General features: G+C 38.8%; 1 protein-coding gene across 4 annotated transcripts in view; it reads left to right on the forward strand.

The window, feature by feature from the left end:
* ZNF112 (zinc finger protein 112) overlaps positions 1-20,295 on the forward strand; it is a 43,227-nt gene that overhangs the window by 15,057 nt on the left and 7,875 nt on the right. The window contains exons 2-5 of one of the 4 annotated variants that reach the window (XM_041746104.1): positions 1,959-4,360; positions 4,695-4,742; positions 8,482-8,608; positions 12,299-12,394. In XM_041746104.1, coding sequence (XP_041602038.1) covers positions 4,728-4,742; positions 8,482-8,608; positions 12,299-12,394 — 238 coding nt within the window. In that variant the 5' untranslated portion in view covers positions 1,959-4,360; positions 4,695-4,727. The remainder of the gene's footprint in view (positions 1-1,958; positions 4,361-4,694; positions 4,743-8,481; positions 8,609-12,298; positions 12,395-20,295) is intronic. The other 3 variants (XM_041746105.1, XM_041746103.1, XM_041746106.1) reach the window with 3 other exon arrangements.

Here is a 20,295-nt window from a genome sequence, read left to right on the forward strand (position 1 = left end):
TCATAGCTTCAAACTACATGAAGAAAACTGGACAAAACCGAAAGAAGAAATGGAGAAACCACAATTTTGTATGGAGATTTCAGCACACTTCTCAGTAACTGATAGAATGAGCAGACTTGTTCAGTAAGAATACAAAAGACCTGAACAATACTATTAACATTTTCAGAAGACACCATGAAATAAATAGAATGCATATGATTTTCATGAGCTTCAATTTTGATCATTTCTGCTGACCTGTCTTTGAGTTCACTGGTGTTTCTGCTCTGTCTCTCCCACTCAGTTGCAGGTTTCTATATAGTAGGGACTACATCAAGTTCTCAGTGTGCTTATTGCCAAATATAGGTATTGGCAGAGAGGAATTATTCAATACCTGTTTGTGGTTGGTGTAGCTTTCCAACAGACATCAAGGTAGGGGGACCTTCAGCTCAGTGAGGTTGTATTAAATTTTCTGAAAATGGAAAGGAACAAACAATATAAATATTTCCTGTTCTTTATCTCAATCAGATTGGATAGAATGCTGAAACCACCCACTTTTTTACAGAATGATCAAAGGGTGATATACACCTATTGATAATTACGGACCTAAAATAAATACGCTTAGAAGCAAACTATAGCTTATGTGTGGCTTCTATATTTATTTCATGGTGACAGCAGCAAGGTAATAACAGCTAACATTTGTTGAGTGCTTATGAACTACACTGACTTTCTAAACTTGGATGCATTAACTCATTTATTCCTCATAATAACTCTACTTCTATCTTCATTTTACAGATGAAGAAATAGAAGCATCAAGAGGTTAATTAACATGTAAAGTTTGCCCTGCCAGTAAGCGGCAGAATCTTGATTGAAGTTTCGCAGCCTAATTCTATAGCCTAGGCTCTTGGCCCAAACATTTTGCTTCCATTAGACTGGCAAAGTGGGTTTTAGGAGTTGATATGGCTATAGTAAAGCCTGTTAAAAGGTATCCTAGAACAGGGGACATGAAGTTGAGTGTAAAAAGACAAGAGGATCTAGGACTCAGGTGGGCAAACTACTACCCATAGCTCATTTTTGTAAATCCTCTCTGCACATATAAAATCCTGGAAGCTTTCCTGTGAGATCAAGTGATTTACATAGCTGGAGTTTACAAGGGAGAACAGACATGGAAGATTCTTCTATGGGTGGCTTCCTAAGAATCTAGACTTTATACTAAAGGCACTGGGTGGCCATGCACATGTTTTAACCAAGAAAGGAACAGAATCAGACTTTTACTCTTTACAAAATATTTTTTTTAAATTTCTGTGGGATGACGAGTGTTTAAATGCCTATTTAACATGAATTGCTTTATATTTATGTTCTGAATTCTTAAGTCCCTTGGATGATTAGTGATTCTTGTTGCTTGATAAACCTGATCAGTCTAAGCTGGAAGACTGCATTCATGCTGAGTATGTGCCCGAAGAAACATGCACAACTCACAGTACTGTTCTTATCCCTTAGAGATAACTCCTGGAGCACCTTATAATAGGGAGCTGTGGTGAGCTGGGAATCAGAGCCTGAGTTCCAGGCCCTGTTCTGCTCTGCTCCTTGCTTATGTGTTCTCCAGTCATTCCCTATACTCATTGAGAGGCTGAATAATGGTTGATTGCATAGGCTCAGCTTGCAAACTGCCTCTATTCATTTCAAAAATCTATGTTTGTAAGCCTCTCTGCAAACTGTAGTCAACCCGAGGGGAAGGGTTTCATTTTCATGAAAACGCTTGCTCCACTGGTACCAATTTATAGACCCTGAACCTGGGCCTGGGCATTGGTTTGGTACTGTTTCATTTTTAAAATTAACTTCCCAGCAATAACCAGTGGGCTGGTAGATTGAGAACCACCATCCTAGTAATTAAGAACATGGACTCAGGGATGATAATGCTGGCTGCTCTGCTGACTGAATGGATAATCATGAGTAAATAACTTAAAATCTCAATGCTTCAGCTTTTCCAGTTACTGCAACACATGGCGGCATGAACAGCGAAGTCTCCTGCAACACCCCGTATCAAGAGATGTGGGAAGTCCCGAATGGCAACCAGCATAAGCACTGGAAGTTTTTGGAGACAGCAGAGCTGCGCCTCTCGGACAAATGCTTCTCAGGCACCATCAGGCTTAAGTCACGCCCTGCTGCAAATTCTCCATGTGTGATTTAGGGAACCAGCAGTACTGTGATGAGGCCAAGGCTGTGGATATTTCCCATATGGGCATTGAGGCACTGAAGACTCACCAAAAGTAAAAATTAGTCAAGAAATATGATGTCTTTATGGCTTCAGAATCTCTGATCGAGCAGATCCCATGAATTCTGGGCCCAAGCCTGAACAAGGCTGGCAAGTTCCCTTCCTTTCTGACCCGCAGTGAGAACATGGTGGCTAAAGTGGGTGAAGTGAAGTCTACAATCGAATTCCAGATGAAGAAGGTGCTGTGTCTGGCAGTAGCCATTGGCCACATGAAGATGACAGATGATTTCTGCATATCATTGCTCAAGAAAAATAGGCAGAACATCTGAGCTTTATACATCAAGAGCATCTTGGGCAAGCCCCAGTGCCGGTACTAAGGCACAGCTTAATAAACCCTAGTGTTCTCATAACAAACAAACAACCCAACTCAATGCTTCAGTAGTCTCAACAGTAAAAATTGTCTCAATCCTTTGAGTTGTTGTGAAGATTACATGAGGCAACTTCTCTAAAGCATGTATTTTGGTTCTTCTCACCACCTTTTCAGCTGCTTCTTTGCCCCAGGCACCCTCTGTTTGAGTACCTTGTTGAACTTAGAGTGGCTAATACGGCTCTGTCTCCTCCAGGGCTAACATTGGGCCTCGTTTTCTTCATTGAGCCCATCTAACTCTCTCCCTTATCCAGTCTAGGTTTGGGGACCCTTTCCATGTTCCCCCAAAGGACCCTGTTTAAACTCTACTCTGGCATCTTCAGTGTGTAATAGCTAATTTACTAATCGATCTCCCACAGTTAGGTGTGAGCAATTAGAGACCTGGGCACTATATCCCTTTTAGAAGGTGATCTATAAATATTGGGTAAGTGGAAGAAAACAACTCTTTCACTGCTAACTACAAAGCCAAGTCAATGCTTGTTCTTGGTAATTATGCATACATTCTGTGGATTCTTCAGCTGTGGTGTATGTGGGCAGGGACCTGGAAGCAGATGGGTACCCTACTGGAGGGGCAGAAAACCTCTCTGTCAGATAGTATGAAAAGGTTCAATCTTATTCACAGCCTTCGGCCAGCCCTTTTTTTGAGTTCTTTCTCTTCCACAAATGATCTTGAAGTTGCTTGAAAACAGTAAATCGCAGTAAATACCTATTGAAAACAATAAATAATCTTGCCCAAGAAATTCAACTCCGAAAAAAAAAGAAAAAAGAAATTCAACTCCTGGTCCCCAAGTCCTCACAAGCATCAAGCACTGAGCCAGTGCTTTCCATAGATATGAGAAATATAGTGGCATCACTGGCTTCTTTAATCTTTCATTATATCCCTGTGGGAAGAGGAATGTGCTATCTGAGCCTCTTCTGGCTTCAAGAAGAATATGGGGACAGATGGTAGCTATCCTTGTGGGGAACACAGAGTAATGTATAAACTTGTAGAATACCTGAAACTAATGTAACATATGTGCCAACTATACTCAAAAATAATAAAATTAAGAACTAATAAAATTAAGAAGTTAATTAAAAAAAAAAGAATATCAGTCATTAAACTTTTCAGAGGGGTGGTCTCCATGTCTAAACAAGTATTATTACAGGGGCAACAGAGTATTAAGTAAGAAGTCATCTTTGTTGCCAAGATGTCTTACAAGACAGATTTACAAGGACAGTTTTATAATGGAGAATAGTGTCTGATTTTCTGTTATAATAGAAAACGTTGGTATAATTACAACAGTTTTCTGTTAGTCACATGTAATCCTAATGGCAGTCCTGATAATGTTGGCTGTATTATGGTCCTAATGCTTCAGATTACACAAATGAAGTCTAGAGAGGTTACTAAATTAACCATGGTTAAATATATGTATATATTATATATTTTGTGTGCTACCTTATATATTATATGTCCTATGCATATTACATATGCTTTCTGTAGCAATGCCAATATAGAGCAAATGTACAGCCAGTACACAACAGTGCCAGGTATTGAAACTGAATTCTATGCCCAGAGTCCACTTTTAACCAGTACATTCCACTGCCTCTCCGTTTCCACGTTTTCCAGTGTCAGTGAGTTCTTAGGAGCCGAGAGGTATGTGAGGAGTGCTGAGTATCACTGCAGACTGTCCTATGCATGTGGGCACCCTGCCAGGATAAACTCATGGTAGCTGGAATACAGCTCATGCTCTGCCTGCCAAGGGGTGTGTGGCAGTATCTGCTCGGGCAAGGGACACTTTTTTCTATTTTTTTTTTTTTTTTAAATCTTTTATTTATTTATTTATTTATTTATTTATTTATGATAGTCACAGAGAGAGAGAGAGAGAGGCAGAGACACAGGCGGAAGGAGAAGCAGGCTCCATGCACCGGGAGCCCGATGTGGGATTCGATCCCGGGTCTCCAGGATCGCGCCCTGGGCCAAAGGCAGGCGCCAAACCGCTGTGCCACCCAGGGATCCCACTTTTTTCTATTTTGAATAAAGATACATTTCACTTTCTCTCATGGCTTCTTTCTTATTGCTTCGTTTTGCTTTCTCAGGTCTTGGCCTTTCCCTGGGAAAAGGAGGAGAAAATGATCAAGTTCCAGGTGAGCTGGATTTTTTTTTTTTTTAAGATTTTATTTATTTCTGCATGAGAGACACGACATGGGGCTCAATCCCAAAACTGTGAGATTATGACTTGAGCCCAAACCAAGAGTTGGATGCTCAACTGACTGAGCACCCAGGTACCCACAAAAAGCAAGAGAAAGAGAGAGAGGCAGAGGGAGAAGCAGGCTCCTCGCAGGGAGCCTAATGGGGGGACTCAATCCCAGGACCCCAGGCACACCCTGGGCTGAAGGCAGGTGCTAAACCGCTGAGCCACCCAGGGATCCCAGTGAGCTGGATTTTTATTTCTGTCACTGAACGTTTTATTTCACTTCTCAGGCGGATACATTTCTTTCTCTTCCTTGCCAAGAATAAAGAATTATAGCAGATGTTTAATGCCATTTATATGCCATGCTCTTTGTTCTTTTTAAAAATTTTTTTCCTTTCAGTTTTTGTCTTACTGTCATTTTATTTTTATTAAAAATAATGTAAAAGAGAGAGAAATTTTTTATTATTTTATTTTATTAAATTTTATTTAAATTCAATTTGCTGACATATAGTATAATACCCAGTGAAAGTTTTTATTTTATTTTATTTTTTTTTAATTTTTATTTATTTATGATAGTCACAGAGAGAGAGAGAGAGAGGCAGAGACACAGGCAGAGGGAGAAGCAGGCTCCATGCACCGGGAGCCCGATGTGGGAATCGATCCCGGGTCTCCAGGATTGCGCCCTGGGCCAAAGGCAAGCGCCAAACCACTGCGCTACCCAGGGATCCCCAGTGAAAGTTTTTAAATAGGGATGCCTGGCTGGCTCAGTCAGTGGAGCATGTCACCTGATCTCAGGGTTATGAGTTCAAGCCCCACGTTGGGTGTAAGATTATTTAAATATAAAATCTTTAAAAAAAAAAAATTAAAAAAATGAAAAAGTCCATATGTTACTGTGCTTATGAATTTCTTGTTTTTCCATAGTCATTTTATATGCATTATTATATGCAATAATAGATATAATTTTAAACTTTTTTCATTTAAATTACACGACTTAATTTTTGTCATCTAATATTTCAGTGAGCTGCTGTACCCCTCCATCTTTAACTATTCCCCATTTACAAATTTTGTTTTTGATGATTCTCACAGTTTTATGCAGAAGTATCAGTTTTCACTACCTACAACCTTTATTTAAAAGCAATTTTTAAAAAGATGTATTTATTTATTTGAAAGAGTGGAGGGTGGGGGTGGGCAGAAGGAGAGAGAGAGAGAGAGAGAATATCTCAAGCAGACTCCCTGCTGAGTGTGGACCCCGACATGGGGCTCAATCCCAAAACCCTGAAATCATGACCTGAGCCCAAAACAAGAATTGTATGCTCAACTGACTGAGCACCCAGGTACCCACAAAAAGCAATTCTGAGAGAATTCTAACAATTTGTTGTAGGTACTCAAAACAAAAAACAAGGGATCCCTGGGTGGCGCAGCGGTTTGGCGCCTGCCTTTGGCCCAGGGCGCGATCCTGGAGACCCGGGATCGAATCCCACGTCGGGCTCCCGGTGCATGGAGCCTGCTTCTCCCTCTGCCTATGTCTCTGCCTCTCTCTCTCTCTCTCTCTCTCTCTCTGTGACTATCATAAATAAATAAAAATAAAAAAATTAAAAAAAAAAAACCAAAAAAACAAACCTTTTTTCTCCTAAATGATGCCTCAGGTACTTTATAAAAAGAATACCTAAAAGATGGTTTTATGTAACAGGATCTTACTGAAGCTGAACTCAGAAAAAAATTGTGGGATGTTTTCACACAAAAAGAGCTAGATTTTTTTATTCCCTGAAGCTTTCTTTGTGTGTATCTGTGAATGTTTCTGTACTTCTGTGTGTTTGACCCTTCATGTATTAATTTCTTTTATTAGAGCAATGCAGGCCTTTGTTAAAAAATTGTAGTTATGCTGTAGGACATGCAAGCACTTTCCATCTGTCACTTTATTCACTGCTCCAAGGGGGAGTTAGAATAATCTGCACTGTTAACATGAAGGTAAGAGGTTTATGGAAGTTTTAGTCCTGCTCAAGTTCCTACAGCAGACAAGTGTCTAGCCAACTCCGTTTCCCTTCTGGATAAAGAGTATCAGGAAAGAGGTTAACTGGAGGAAAGAGAAGCAAAACAAAATCCAAAACCAAACCAGAGTTTTCATTCAGAGACCAAGGCTTGAGGTTGTGACATTTGGAGCTCCAGCCAGAACAAATACAGCATTGGACAGGTCTTTATACAAAACACTTACATTTCCCAGGGTACCTGGGTGGCTCAGTGGTTGAGCGTTTGCCTTTGGTGCAGGTCGTGATCCCAGGGTCCTGGGATCGAGTCCCACATCAGGCTCCCCGCAGGGAGTCTGCTTCTCCCTCTGCCTATGTCTTTGCCTCTCCATGTCTCTCATGAATAAATAAAATTCTTTAAAAAGAGAAAACATTTGCGTTTCCCTATAGTAAAAGGAGACAAATGGCCAAATAGAATGAAAAATATTTGCAACATATTTGGAAGAAAAGGACTTAATGTCTCCAAAATTAATATTTTGAATATAACAAGAACAAGAGATGACCAGCAAATACATGAAAAGGGAATGGTCTTCATTACTAATCAACTATGAAAATTTTTCTAAATAACTGTTTTTTTACTTCTGAGATTATCAGAGATTTTTCTTTAAGTATTCATATCTGGTGTTGGCCAGAGTATAGTGGTTTAGGGATTTATACTTGGAAGAAGAATAAGCTGGAAAAAATCTTTTTTGGAGGAAACACCTATCACGAATTCAAAACGCTAAAGGTTGTCATTTAGCATTACCATTTCTACTTTTAGAATTTATTTTAAGGAGATACTCCAGGGTCTGTGTGAAAGGATTTTTTGTTGTGACATCATTTATGATAGATAATCTAAAACTATGTAAGTGAACATTATTTGGGGGAGTTAATCATAATCCTAAATCATTGACTTACTATATAGCGCTGTAGTGGGAAGACAGACATGATCACAATAATAATCATAATAGCTAACATTTATTGGGTACTCTGTGCCATGCACTGCTCCAGAGTGCTTTGCCTATAGTCACTCATGTTATTATCAGTACCCCATGGTATAGGGAGCAGCGTGCAGAGGAGAAAATGAAGAACTTATCCAAGGTCACTTAGCTAGCACGAGGCAGAGCATTCCAGTGTGAATACAGGTGGTCAGGCTCTAGAGCTGTGCCCACACAACACCGTAAACGCTGTGCACTCTGGATGGGGCATAGAGGATGAACTACATACTTCAACAGCAAGGGTGATCAATAGCCTATAAGTTTGGCACATTTAATAAGTGGAATGTATGTGTGTATGTAAAAGAGAAAACAGAGACTCCATCACACACTACTAGATCTGAAGCTTTGCTGGGGGCAAATGACGTTTTTTTGTTTTTCTTGCAAATGACGTTTTTAATAAAATTTAAAATATTAGTAGCTCATGAAGCAGCAGAATTCCAGGAACTTACCTCTAGGAATGCTAACAACAAGCAGCTATCAGTTTGTTGGTTTGTTTGTTTGGCAGTAAAATAATGTGCAAGGATTTCTTTTCTTGCAGTCCTTTTGGTAGATGGAATGAGTGGTATAGAAGGCAAGTAGAAGGTAGCTACTTTGATTGGGTCTCCCAAATTCTAGAACTGCTTCCCATCCTTGACACTTTCTTAGTGCTGCCTTTCATTCAAAAGCATTCTGTGTGTGCTTGGTGTTGTAGGAGCCAGTGATGTTTAAGGATGTGGCTGTGGTCTTCAGTGAAGAGGAGCTGGGGCTGCTGGACTCCACCCAGAGGAAGCTGTACCGAGATGTGATGCTGGAGAATTTCAGGAACCTGGTCTCTGTGGGTGAGGACCAAGCACTTGATGATTGCATGTCAGTCCCCTGGAATGTCTGAGGTGTTTAAGCTCCGAGACTCTTGAAATCATCCCCTGAGCTTGGGCAAATAAGAGTCCTCATAATCCTTGTACAATCCTTGTACAATCCTTGTTGGAAGGATAAGATGTTTCTATCCTTCCAACTATGTAACTGGGCAAATTGTGGTCCAGCCCCATCACTTGTCAGGAAGTCAATTTAGTGAGTTGCTCCAACTTTTTTTTTAGGGTGCTAGTAACAATAACTGTTTTATTAACTTGATTTTGCAGAGGTATTTTGTTTTTTGCATTAACAGTGTATTTGTAAATAACTTAACTTACAAAACATTTGCAAAAGTAAAGAATAAGAACACCTCAATAGCTTTTACATGGATTCACCTATAGTAGCATTTTACCCCATTAATATTTTTATTTACATACACATTCTTTCTTTCTCCATATATATTTGTGTATATATATGAAAACATATGTATATTCCTAATATTTTTTGTGAACCATTTGAGAGTAATTTACATATACCATGGCCCTTATCTCTAAAGACTTCAGTGTATATGCAGAGTTTGGGAGTCCCCAAGACTGCTCTTACTCCAACACCAATTGTAGTAAGCTCAGGGGTCCCCAAGACAATTCACTAGGAGGATTCTCAGAAGGCTCTGAAAACTGTTATACTCATGGTTACACTTTATTACATGAAAATGATACAAGTTAAAATTAGCCAGGAGAAGAGGCACTTGGGGCAGCATCAGGGGATTTCCAGCACCATCTTCTAATTGTCTCTCCCAGAGGAGTCATAGGCAGCGCTAACTCTTCCCAGCAGTGATGGGTCACGGTACACAGGGAGTATTGCCAACAAGAGAGGCTCACACAAGCTTTGGTGTCCAGCACTTTTATTGTGGTTTGGCCATGTAGATATGGTTGGACACCTGTGTGGCTAACCTTAGTTTCCAGCCCCCCTGGAAATGAAGCTGATAGCAGGTGGCCCAAAGATCCCACCATAAATCACATTGGTAACCAATCTGGTGTAGTCCAAAGCCTCCACGTGAGAAAGACACTCTTCCTGGACAGAGAATCCCAAGGACTTAGAGATCGCTTCCTAAGAGCTGAGGCCAAAAACCAGACCTCTCTCTGAGCAGCTTAATTCTTCACTGAATGGTATATTTTGTAGAAATAGGAATATTCTCTTACATATTCCCAGTATAAATATAATACTTTTATCCAATCTTTCATTTATGCTCTGCTTTTATCAGTAGAGCCAGTTATATTCCTAAAAGCATATTTTTCTTTCTCCAGAGTAAGGCCTAGTCTTCAGTCTACTGTAGCTGTCATGTCTCTAGCTTCCTTTAATTTGGAACATTTCCACAGCAATTTCTTTGTCTCTTATGAAAGTGACCTTTTAGAAAAATACTGTTATTTCTATCCTCCTCCACCCCCATATTTCATGTAGCATTCCTAATATTTCCTTATAATTAGGTTCAGATGATCCATTCTGGCTGGAACTCTGCATTGATAGACCTTTTGAGAATATGACATCTAGAGAGGTCTGCCATCTGTTCCTCATTGGTGGTGCTAATTTTGATCATGCAGTCAAGATGTCCAATTTCTCCACTACAAAATTATTGCTTTGTTTCTCTTGCAATCATAGGGCAACATTTTTTAAGACCACACAAATATTTCTGTGTAGATATCGCATCCAGTGATGATTCTTCCCTTATCCATCTGGTCTTTACCATGATCGTTACAAAATGATTTTCTGACTTAGTACCTCCTTCACAGTTAGCAGTCAGCTCTTGGCATTCTAGTAAGCAAGAGCCCCCCACACTTTAATCATTTAGTTATTTATTTATAGAGACTTGTGAATTCTTTTTTTAAAATGGTTTATAATATTGCCGTAATTGTTTTGGTGCTCAAATTGTTCCAAATTCAACCTTTCGTAATATGCCCCCACCACTTTTTTGAGCACTTCCTTACTTTATGGCATAGGTGCTGTTGTGTGTTCATATTTTACTTTATATCCCAGCTCTGGAATCATCCATCTCTTGGAGAATGGTATTTAACAACAAGGCTTGAATGCTAGATATTGTCACTGCCACTATAGTGGCTTTGTTTCTTGGTCTCAGGCAATAGAGCAGGTAGGTAAGAATATGTATGTGTGCATATATTCACAAACATATACATACATACATGTGAGTAGATGTTCAGTTTTATTAAACATACGGGAGATGTTAAGTAAAATTATACTGAAATACCATTTCTCCCACATGAAATTACCAAAAATTCAAACACTTAACACTGTACTTTTTTGGCATAGCTGTGGGAAATAAAGCACTCTCATGCACTGAAAGTAGGAAAGCAAAACAGAACAGTCCTGAAGGAGGGGAATTTGACAATTACCCAGCAGTGTTCCCAGCAATTCTTCTAGGAATTTTCCCTAAAGACAGCAAAGTGCAAAAGAGCATTAATAGTATATTACAATTCATGTAAGTAAGAAGGGGAAATAAGGAAACCTACATATATCTGCTTGTCTTTATAAGAAGAAACCCAAGAAGGATTAATCAGAAATTCATGAAGTTAGTCTCATACAGTGGTAAGGTAGGAGTGTGGAAGATGTGTCACACTCCTTTCAGTATGCTTTTCTGCCTGGTTGGGACTTTTTGAAAATATGTTAGTTCAGTGCATTTTAAAAACTAAAGAAGAGAAAGGTAAGATGGGTAAATGAGTGATGGGCATTAAGGAGGACACTTGTGGGGATCCCTGGGTGGCGCAGCAGTTTGGCGCCTGCCTTTGGCCCAGGGCACGATCCTGGAGACCTGGGATCGAATCCCACATCGGGCTCCCGGTGCATAGAGCCTGCTTCTCCCTCTGCCTGTGTCTCTGCCTCTCTCTCTCTCTTTCTCTCTGACTATCATAAATAAATAAAAATTTAAAAAAAAAAAAAAAAGGAGGACACTTGTAATGAGCACTGGGTGTTATATGCATCTGATGAATCACTAAATTCTACACCTAAAGCTAATACTACACCATAGGTTAGCTAACTAGAATTTAAACAAAATCTTGAAAGAAAAAAGTAAGAATGCAAAGGTATGACAATCTAAAACTAAAAGAAAAATGAAACAAATGAAATTAGTTATATTTGAAACTAATACCATAACCACCCTGAAGAAAGAAAAGAAAGAACGAACTCTGGAAATAGCTAAGGAACACAGTACAGCATGTAACTGTATCCTCTTAGTGTTAGGTATAGTGGGAGGGGGATGAGGAAACAAACTGCAATCCTGAACAATTTTTAGTGGATTTGCTCATCGTAGTGATATGGAAGAAGCCATCATGAAACTATTTTAGATGTATTACAAGTGCCACAGCAATTTAGTGGAGAAACTATAGTCTTTTCAACAGAGGGTGCTAAAACGTTGGACTTTTGTATGCAGAAATCTATACCCATGCCTCACATCTCACTAAGAAATTGACTCGTAAGTGGATAATAGACTTAATGGAAAATGGAAAAGTGTGAAACTTCTAAAAGGAAACAGAAGAAGATCTTCATGACCATGGGTTAGGCAAACAGTACTTCGGCACCAACAGCATGATTCAGAAAAGGAAAAAAAAAAAAGGATCAATTGGACTTCATCAAAACTTAAAACTTTTGCTCTCCTTGCTTTTCTACAGGGAATCAGTTCTACAAACCAGAGCTTATATTCCAACTGGAGAGGGAAGAAAAGCTTTTGATGATGGAGACAGAAACCCAGAGAGATGGATATATAGGTAAGAACTGTCCCATGGTAACCTCTCATAAGATGTGAGTCAGAACATGTCAGGCCTTAGGGGGTCTGTCCCCTCAACCTCCTCTGGCTTTCCATATTTATCTGTAATTGTTTATTTCCATCCATTCATTCAGTTCTACACTGCCCCATAGCTGCCCATCAGACCCATCATGATGATGCTTCTGCTTCAGGTTACTTGCTTTTTTTTTCTCTTTGCCTTCAATGAATGAATTCATTAATAGATGCACGGTCCTCACTGTCTTCAGTCCTCTGGAACAGCTGGTAGGCATAGAATAAATCTGCACAGTTGAAGGATACTCTAGAATGCTGTTTTCTGATGGAGGCCTGTCCTAATTCTAATTGTGTAGGTGTCCTTGAGTATAGGTAGCCATTATTCTTAAAAGATTAAGAATAGCCAGTCACTAAAGTCAGTATCAAAAGTGATCAATGCCAGCATCATAACTGGTCCTTCCCATGCAGCAGTTCCAACTGAGACACTCTTACATTAACTTCCTTAGTCAAATACCCAGCTTTCTTATCTTTCCATTCTGTCCTTTCTTTTCATCCTCTTATCCTCTATCACCTTTAAGAGTCCCTTGACCTAGCTACAGTTTTCTTAAACTTCTTATTCAATTTCTTTAAACTTAAAAAAAAAAAAGGGAACACCAAAACTATCGGTTCAACTATTTTTCTCACCCCTAACCCTCTCCTCTTGAAACCATTAGTCTGTTCTCTGTATCCGTAAGCTGGGTATCATATTGTTGTATTTTAACCTACATATAAAAGAGATCATACTGTGTTTGTCTTTCTCTGACTTGTTTCACTTAGCATAATGCCCTCGAAGTCTATCCATGTTGTTGCAAATGGCATGATTTCATTTTGTCTTGTGGCCAAGTAATACCACACCATCTCTATCTATCTATCTATCTATCTATCTATCTATCTATCTATCTATCTGTCTATCATCTATCTATCTATCATCTATCTATCTCCATTCATCTATTGATGGACACTTAGGTTGTTTCCATATCTTCACTATAATGAAGTAAATAATGCTGCAATGAACATGGGGGTATGTATATCTTTTCAAATTAGTGTTTTCATTTTCTTCAGATAAGTACTGAGAAGTGGGATTACTAGATCATATGATAGTTCTTTTTTAAAATTTTTTGAGAAACTCCATACTGTTTTCTGTAGTGATTGCACAAATTTCCATTCCCACAAACAGTGTGTGAGGATTCCCTTTACTGTGCATCCTGGCCAACACCTTTTCTCTTGCGTCTTTTTGATACTGGCCATTGTAACAAGTATGAGATGGTATCTCATTATGGTTTTGATTTTGCATTTCCCTGATTATGAGTGATGTTGAATATCTTTTCATGTCTGTTGGCCATCTGTATGTCTTTTTTTGAAAAATGTCTATTCAGATCTTCCGCCTATTTTCTAATTGAATTGTTTGGGGCTTTTTTGCTATTGAGTTATAGGAGTTATTCATATATTTTGTATTTTAGCCCCTTATCAGCTTATGATTTACAATTATTTTCTTCCATTCAGTAGGTTGCCTTTGTATTTTGTTGAAGATTTACTTTGCTGTGCAAAAGCTTTTTAGTTTCATGCAGGTCCACATTTTATTCTTGCTTTTGTTGCTTTATCTTTTGGTGTCAGATTAAAAAAATTATTGCCAAGACCCATGTCAAGGAGCTTATTGCCTGTGTTTTCTTCTAGGAGTTTTATGGTTTTAGTCTTTTTTTTTTTTAAAGATTTTATTTATTTATTCATGAGAGACAGAGAGAGAGAGAGGCAGAGACACAGGCAGAGGGAGAAGCAGGCTCCATGCAGGGAGTCCGACGTGGGACTCGATCCCGGGTCTCCAGGATCACGCCCTGGGCTGAAGGCAGGCACTAAACCACTGAGCCACCCAGGCGTCCCTGGTTTTAGTCTTATGTTCGAGTCTTTAATCCATTTCGAGTTAATTTTTTGTATGGTCTGAGAAAGTGGTTTAGTTTCATACTTTTGCATGTGGCTGACCAGTTTTCCCAACACCGTTTGTTGAGGAGACTTTTTTCCCTACTACATATTCTTGTTCCTTTGTTGTAAATGAATTGACCATATAAGCATGGGTTTATTTCTGGGCTCTGTTCTCTAGAATAGATCTATGTGTCTGTTTTTATCCCAGTACCATATTGTTTTACTTACTGTTGTGTTATAATATAGTTTGAAATAACAGGAGTATGATGCCTCTAGTTTGTTCTTTCTCAAGATTGCTTTGGCGTCTTTTGTCATACAAATTTTGGGGTTGTTTGCTGTGGAAAATAACCATTGGAAGGTATCCCTGGGTGGCTCAGCAGTTTGGCGCCTGCCTTCGGCATGATCCTGGAGTCCCAGAATCGAGTCCCATATCAGGCTCCCTGCGTGGAGCCTGCTTCTCCCTCTGCCTGTGTCTCGGCCTCTCTCTCTCTGTCTCTCATGAATAAATAAATAAAAATTTTTTTTAAAAAAAGAAAAGAACCATTGGAATTTTGATAGGGAGTGCATTGAATTTGTAGATTGCCCTGAATAATATGGACATTTTAACAATATTAATTCTTCCAATCTGTGAGCACAAATATATTTCCATTTATTTGTGTCTTCTTCTATTTCTTTCATTAATTCTTGTTTTCATTAATTTTGTGTCTTGTCATTTTTCCAACATATAGGTCTTACACTTCCTTGGTTAAATTTTTTTGTGGATTTTTTATTCTTTTTGATGTAGTTGTAAATGTGATTGTTTTCCTAATTTCTTTTTCTGATAGTTTGTTATTAGTTTAAAGAAATGTCCAAATTTTTGTGTATTGATATTTTATTCTACAACTTTACTGAATTCATTTATTCTAACAGTTATTTTGTGTGTGGAGTCTTTAGGGTTCTATATATAATATCATGTTATGTGTAAATACAGTGACAATTTTTCTTCCTTTCCAATTTGAATGCCTTTTATTTCTTTTTCTTGCCTAATTTCTCTAAATCTGTATAAAACATGTGAGACTAGACATCCTTATCTTGTTCCTGAGTTTTGTTTTACCATATCATATTATCTATGGGTTTTTCATATATGGCCTTTATTATGTTGAAGTACATTCCCTTTATACTCACTTTGTTGAGAATTTTTATAATGAATGGTTGTTGAATTTTGTCAGATGCTTGTTATGCATCTGTTAAGATGATCATATGATTTTTTAAAGATTTTATTTATTTGTGAGAGAGAGTGAGCATGAGTGGGGGTAAGGACAGAGGGAGAAGCAGACTCTCACTGAGCAGGGAGCCTGACTCAGGACTTGATCCCAGGATCCTGGGATCATGACCTGAGCTGAAGGCTGCTGCTTATCCTACTGATCCACCTAGGTGTCCCAAGTTGATCATATAATTTTTATCCTTTATTTTGTTAATGTGGTATATCATATTGACTGATTTGAGAATGTCAAACCATCCTTGCATTCCTGGGATAAATCCCACTTGATCATGGTGTATGATCTTTCTAATGTATTGTTGAATTCAGCTTGATAATGTTTTGTTAAGGATTTTTACATTGCATCTATGTTCATCAGAGATATTGGCCTGTATTTTTCTTTTCAGCGTAGAATTTTCAAGTTTGTCATTTATGTCCAAACATTTTAGTAATATTTCTGGGGTCCTCAAGACTCTGACAGCTGTGTAGCTAAGAGTGCTCCTGGGTAGGCAAAAGTCAGTAAAAATTTTTTTTTTTTAATTTTTTTTTTTTCAGTAAAAATTTTCAAAGCAACTTATTTCACTTCTATAGTGTTTTGCTGCCATCTCAGTTAAGATTCAAGGTTACAGATTATACAATATAATTTTAGATAAAATACATTCTTAAGATGCATTTAGGTATAATACATTCTTTAGATATAATATATTCTTTATATATATATATATTTTTTTTTAAGAATTTATTTATTTATTAATGAGAGACACAGAGAGAGGCAGAGACATAGAGGCAGAGAGAGAAGCAGGCTCCATGCAGGAAGCCCGATGTGGGACTCCATCCCGGGTCTCCAGGATCAAACCCTGGGCTGAAGGCACCACTTAACTGCTGAGCCACCCAGGCGTTCCATTCTTTATATTTTTTAATATACTAATATTTAATTTAATTAACTAATTTTAACAAACTGATTTTTCTCTCTCATGATATCTTGGGGAAATCCCAACCAGTCAGTGATTATAACTTTTTTTAAATCATGGCATAGAATATTACAATATGTGCTATAACATGTATCATTTATCCATTTTTTAATTGATGGACATTAGTTTATCTTCCCCCCTTTTTTAATAATACAGAAAGTACAGTGATAGAAACCTCAATCTAAATGTCCTTGGATACTAGAGTGATTTTATTTCTGTGGAATAAATTACCTAGTGATTCAAAGATTCAGAGAGAAAACCCAACCCTTACTAAGCTTTAACTTTGGAGTTGCAACCCAGAAAGACATAATTCTCCCCCATTGGCTTTCTTGCCTATAGCAACTGATTTAATTGATTTGGGTAAAGAAACATTTTTAAAATTAGTATTCTTTTTTTTTTTTTAAGATTTTATTTATTTATTCATGAGAAACACCCAGAGAGAGAGAGAGAGAGAGAGGCAGAGACACAGGCAGAGGGAGAAGCAGGCTTGCTGCAGAGAGCCTGATGTGGGACTCGATCCTAGGACTCCAGGATCACGCCCTGAACCAAAGGCAGATGCTTAACTGCTGAGCCACCCAGGCATCCCTAAAATTAGTATTCTTATAACCACTCTTTTGTCAGGCTCCTCATAGAAGAAATCTTTACATTTACAATAGGAAAGAGAAAGATGTCAATAAATAACAGTTTCTAAACTATTCATTTCATTTCATTACACCAACTTCTCAGTTGTTCTTTTTCACTGTAGGGAGTGACAATGAAGATGGGACAGAAAAGGAGATCAGATCTCTATGAGAGATTATTTAAAGATAATGCTAAAGAAGTCTGGCCCACCAGTCAACTAATGGCATTTCATTTTTCTAATTTTTAAATTTTATTTATTTATTTATTTGAAAGAGTGAGAGCAGAGGGAGGGACAAAGGAAGAGGGAGAAGCAAACTCCCTATTGAGCAGGGAACCAGATGTGGGGCTCCATCCCAGGACCCCAGAATCATGACCTGAGCTGAAGGTAGACACTTAACTGACTGGGCCATCCGGGTGCCCCTTGTGGCATTTTTTAAAAAATAGATTAGTGTTATGAAGGCAGGAAAGCTTCAATACTGAAAGAGCCTAATACGTGTTCTGAAAATACTTTGGTCTTGTTTTACAGTAAGTAAAATTATTTTGCTTATCACTTTCCAAATAGAAGACAAATATAATGACCAGCAGGGAAGGCTGTACTTTTGAAAACAGATTATGAGATATTGTTGGATGTATTTGGAATGTATGACCTAGAACAGCCTGAGAACACTAATGGTGAGAAACCATTTGTGAAGCTGAAAGTCAATTTAGTAGATTATGCATGCAATTAAAAAAAAAAACAAAACAGAAAATATCAGAGGTGCACTGCAGTCAAGATACCACTGCATGAAATGCTTATTTCAGATGTGCAGATATGTACATATACATACGTCTGTACTGGGTTACATTATATACTTGGGCACATGGCCAAAAAAGTATGAAAACCACTGGTCTAGGGGCACCTGGGTGGCTCAGGTGGCTCAGTGATTGAGCATCTGCCTTTGGGTCTGCCTTTGGCTCAGGTCATGATCCTGGGATTGAATCCTGCATCAGGCTCCCCATAGGGAGCCTGCTTCTCCCTCTGCCTATGTCTCTGCCTCTCTCTGTGTGTCTCTCATTAATAAATAAAATCTTAAAAAAGAAAAGAAAAGAAAAGACTGGTCTAAATATTTGAAGAAGGTATAAACTTCATAATGAAACAATAGCAAGGCTCAAACGCAAAGTTCAAACATGGAAATGTGGAAAAATGTCAACAGGTAGGTTTGTACCTCTTAGTTTCATGCCTGTATGGGCTAAAGTTTCAAAATATAAAGAACAGGGATCCCTGGGTGGCGCAGTGGTTTAGCGCCTGCCTTTGGCCCAGGGCGTGATCCTAGAGACCCGGGATCGAATCCCACGTCGGGCTCCCGGTGCATGGAGCCTGCTTCTCCCTCTGCCTATGTCTCTGCCTCTCTCTCTGTGTGACTATCATAAATAAATAAAAATTTAAAAAAACAAAAACAAAATATAAAGAACAAATTACCACTTAGAATAGATTCTTTCTCTCCCTTAGGATATGTGAACCCTGGAAGTACAACTTCTTTTTTTCAATTTACAGTCCCTAAGAATTCCTCATCTTTAATTCTGCTTCCTTTAGGTTATTACCTGGCACTGAACAGAGAAACATCCTATTCCTTCCATTGGGTCTTAGACAGCTGTTCTCGGCTGTTTCTTCAATAATTTTAATTCCCTTTGGCTTACCAGGATATCAAACATCACTGTGTTAAAAATTGCTGCAACCATAATTAAATTTTATATGTTAACCTTAACTAAACCTCAAGTTGTTGGTTTTTTGTTTTTTTTTAAGATTTTACTTATTTGAGAGAGAGAGAGCACATTAATTAGCAGGAGGTAGAGGGAGAAGCAAACTCCCTCTGAGCACAGAGCCTAATGTGGGGCTCAATCCCAGCATCCTGGCTCATGATCTGAGCCAGTTAGGATGCTTAACCAACTGAGCCACCAAGGTGCTCCTGAACCTCAGGTTATAACACAACCTTTCATAAATATTTAGTGACATCTTACAGGTGTCATACATGTTTATCTGGAATTACAATTCCCTGCCAAAACTAACTTCTTAATAAAAACTTACTGTGTTTGCCTTAACTAACTTCATAAGAAAGAAGACATAAGAAAGATGTGGAGAAAATGGCATGTTGCTAATAAAATATGACAGATCTCTTTTTTTAATTACACATATGTTTATTCTTTTTCTTATAACTTTTTTGATTGTTTTTTTTTTTTAATTTTTATTTATTTATGATAGGAACACAGTGAGAGAGAGAGGCAGAGACACAGGCAGAGGGAGAAGCAGGCTCCATGCACCGGGAGCCTGACATGGGATTCGATCCCGGATCTCCAGGATTGCGCCCTGGGCCAAAGGCAGGCGCCAAACCGCTGTGCCACCCAGGGATCCCACTTTTTTGATTGTTAATAGTGGTTCTAACATCAGATCTCAGGCTGTGATAAGCCGGCCAATTTTATATTCTAATATAAAGGGGCATCTTTGTTTTCTGCATTTGCCCCTCTGCTCCCACTCTACATAACCTATTCTTCTTTTCATACATTATATGTTTCCCCTTGCAGACTGAATTAAAACTGTGATTCTGGGCAGCCCTGGTGGCTTGGCGGTTTAGTACTGCCTTCAGCCCGGGGCATGATCCTGGAGACCCAGGATTGAGTCCCGCATCGGGCTCCCTGCATGGAGCCTGCTTCTCCCTCTGCCTGAGTCTCTGCCTCTCTCTCTCTCTCTCTCTGTCAAGAATAAATAATCTTTTTTTTTTTTTTTTTTTTTTTTATTCATGAGAGATACAGAGAGAGGGGCAGAGACACAGGCAGAGGGAGAAGCAGGCTCCATGCACCGGGAGCCCGATGTGGGATTCGATCCTGGGTCTGCAGGATTGCACCCTGGGCCAAAGGCAGGCGCCAAACCCCTGCGCCACCCAGGGATTCCCTAACTAAATAATCTTAAAAAAAAAAAAACTGTGATTCTAAAATTGTAGCATGAAGCAGGGGTGTTGGAGCCATTTTTAACAGGGATAGATTAGAAAGGTAGAGTTCCTCTCAAGCTCACATGGGACATTCACACTCTGGGCCATAAGACATACCTTACCAAATTTAAAAGAATAGAGA

The sequence above is a fragment of the Vulpes lagopus genome, chromosome 2, assembly GCF_018345385.1.
Source record: "Vulpes lagopus strain Blue_001 chromosome 2, ASM1834538v1, whole genome shotgun sequence".
NCBI lineage: Eukaryota > Metazoa > Chordata > Mammalia > Carnivora > Canidae > Vulpes > Vulpes lagopus.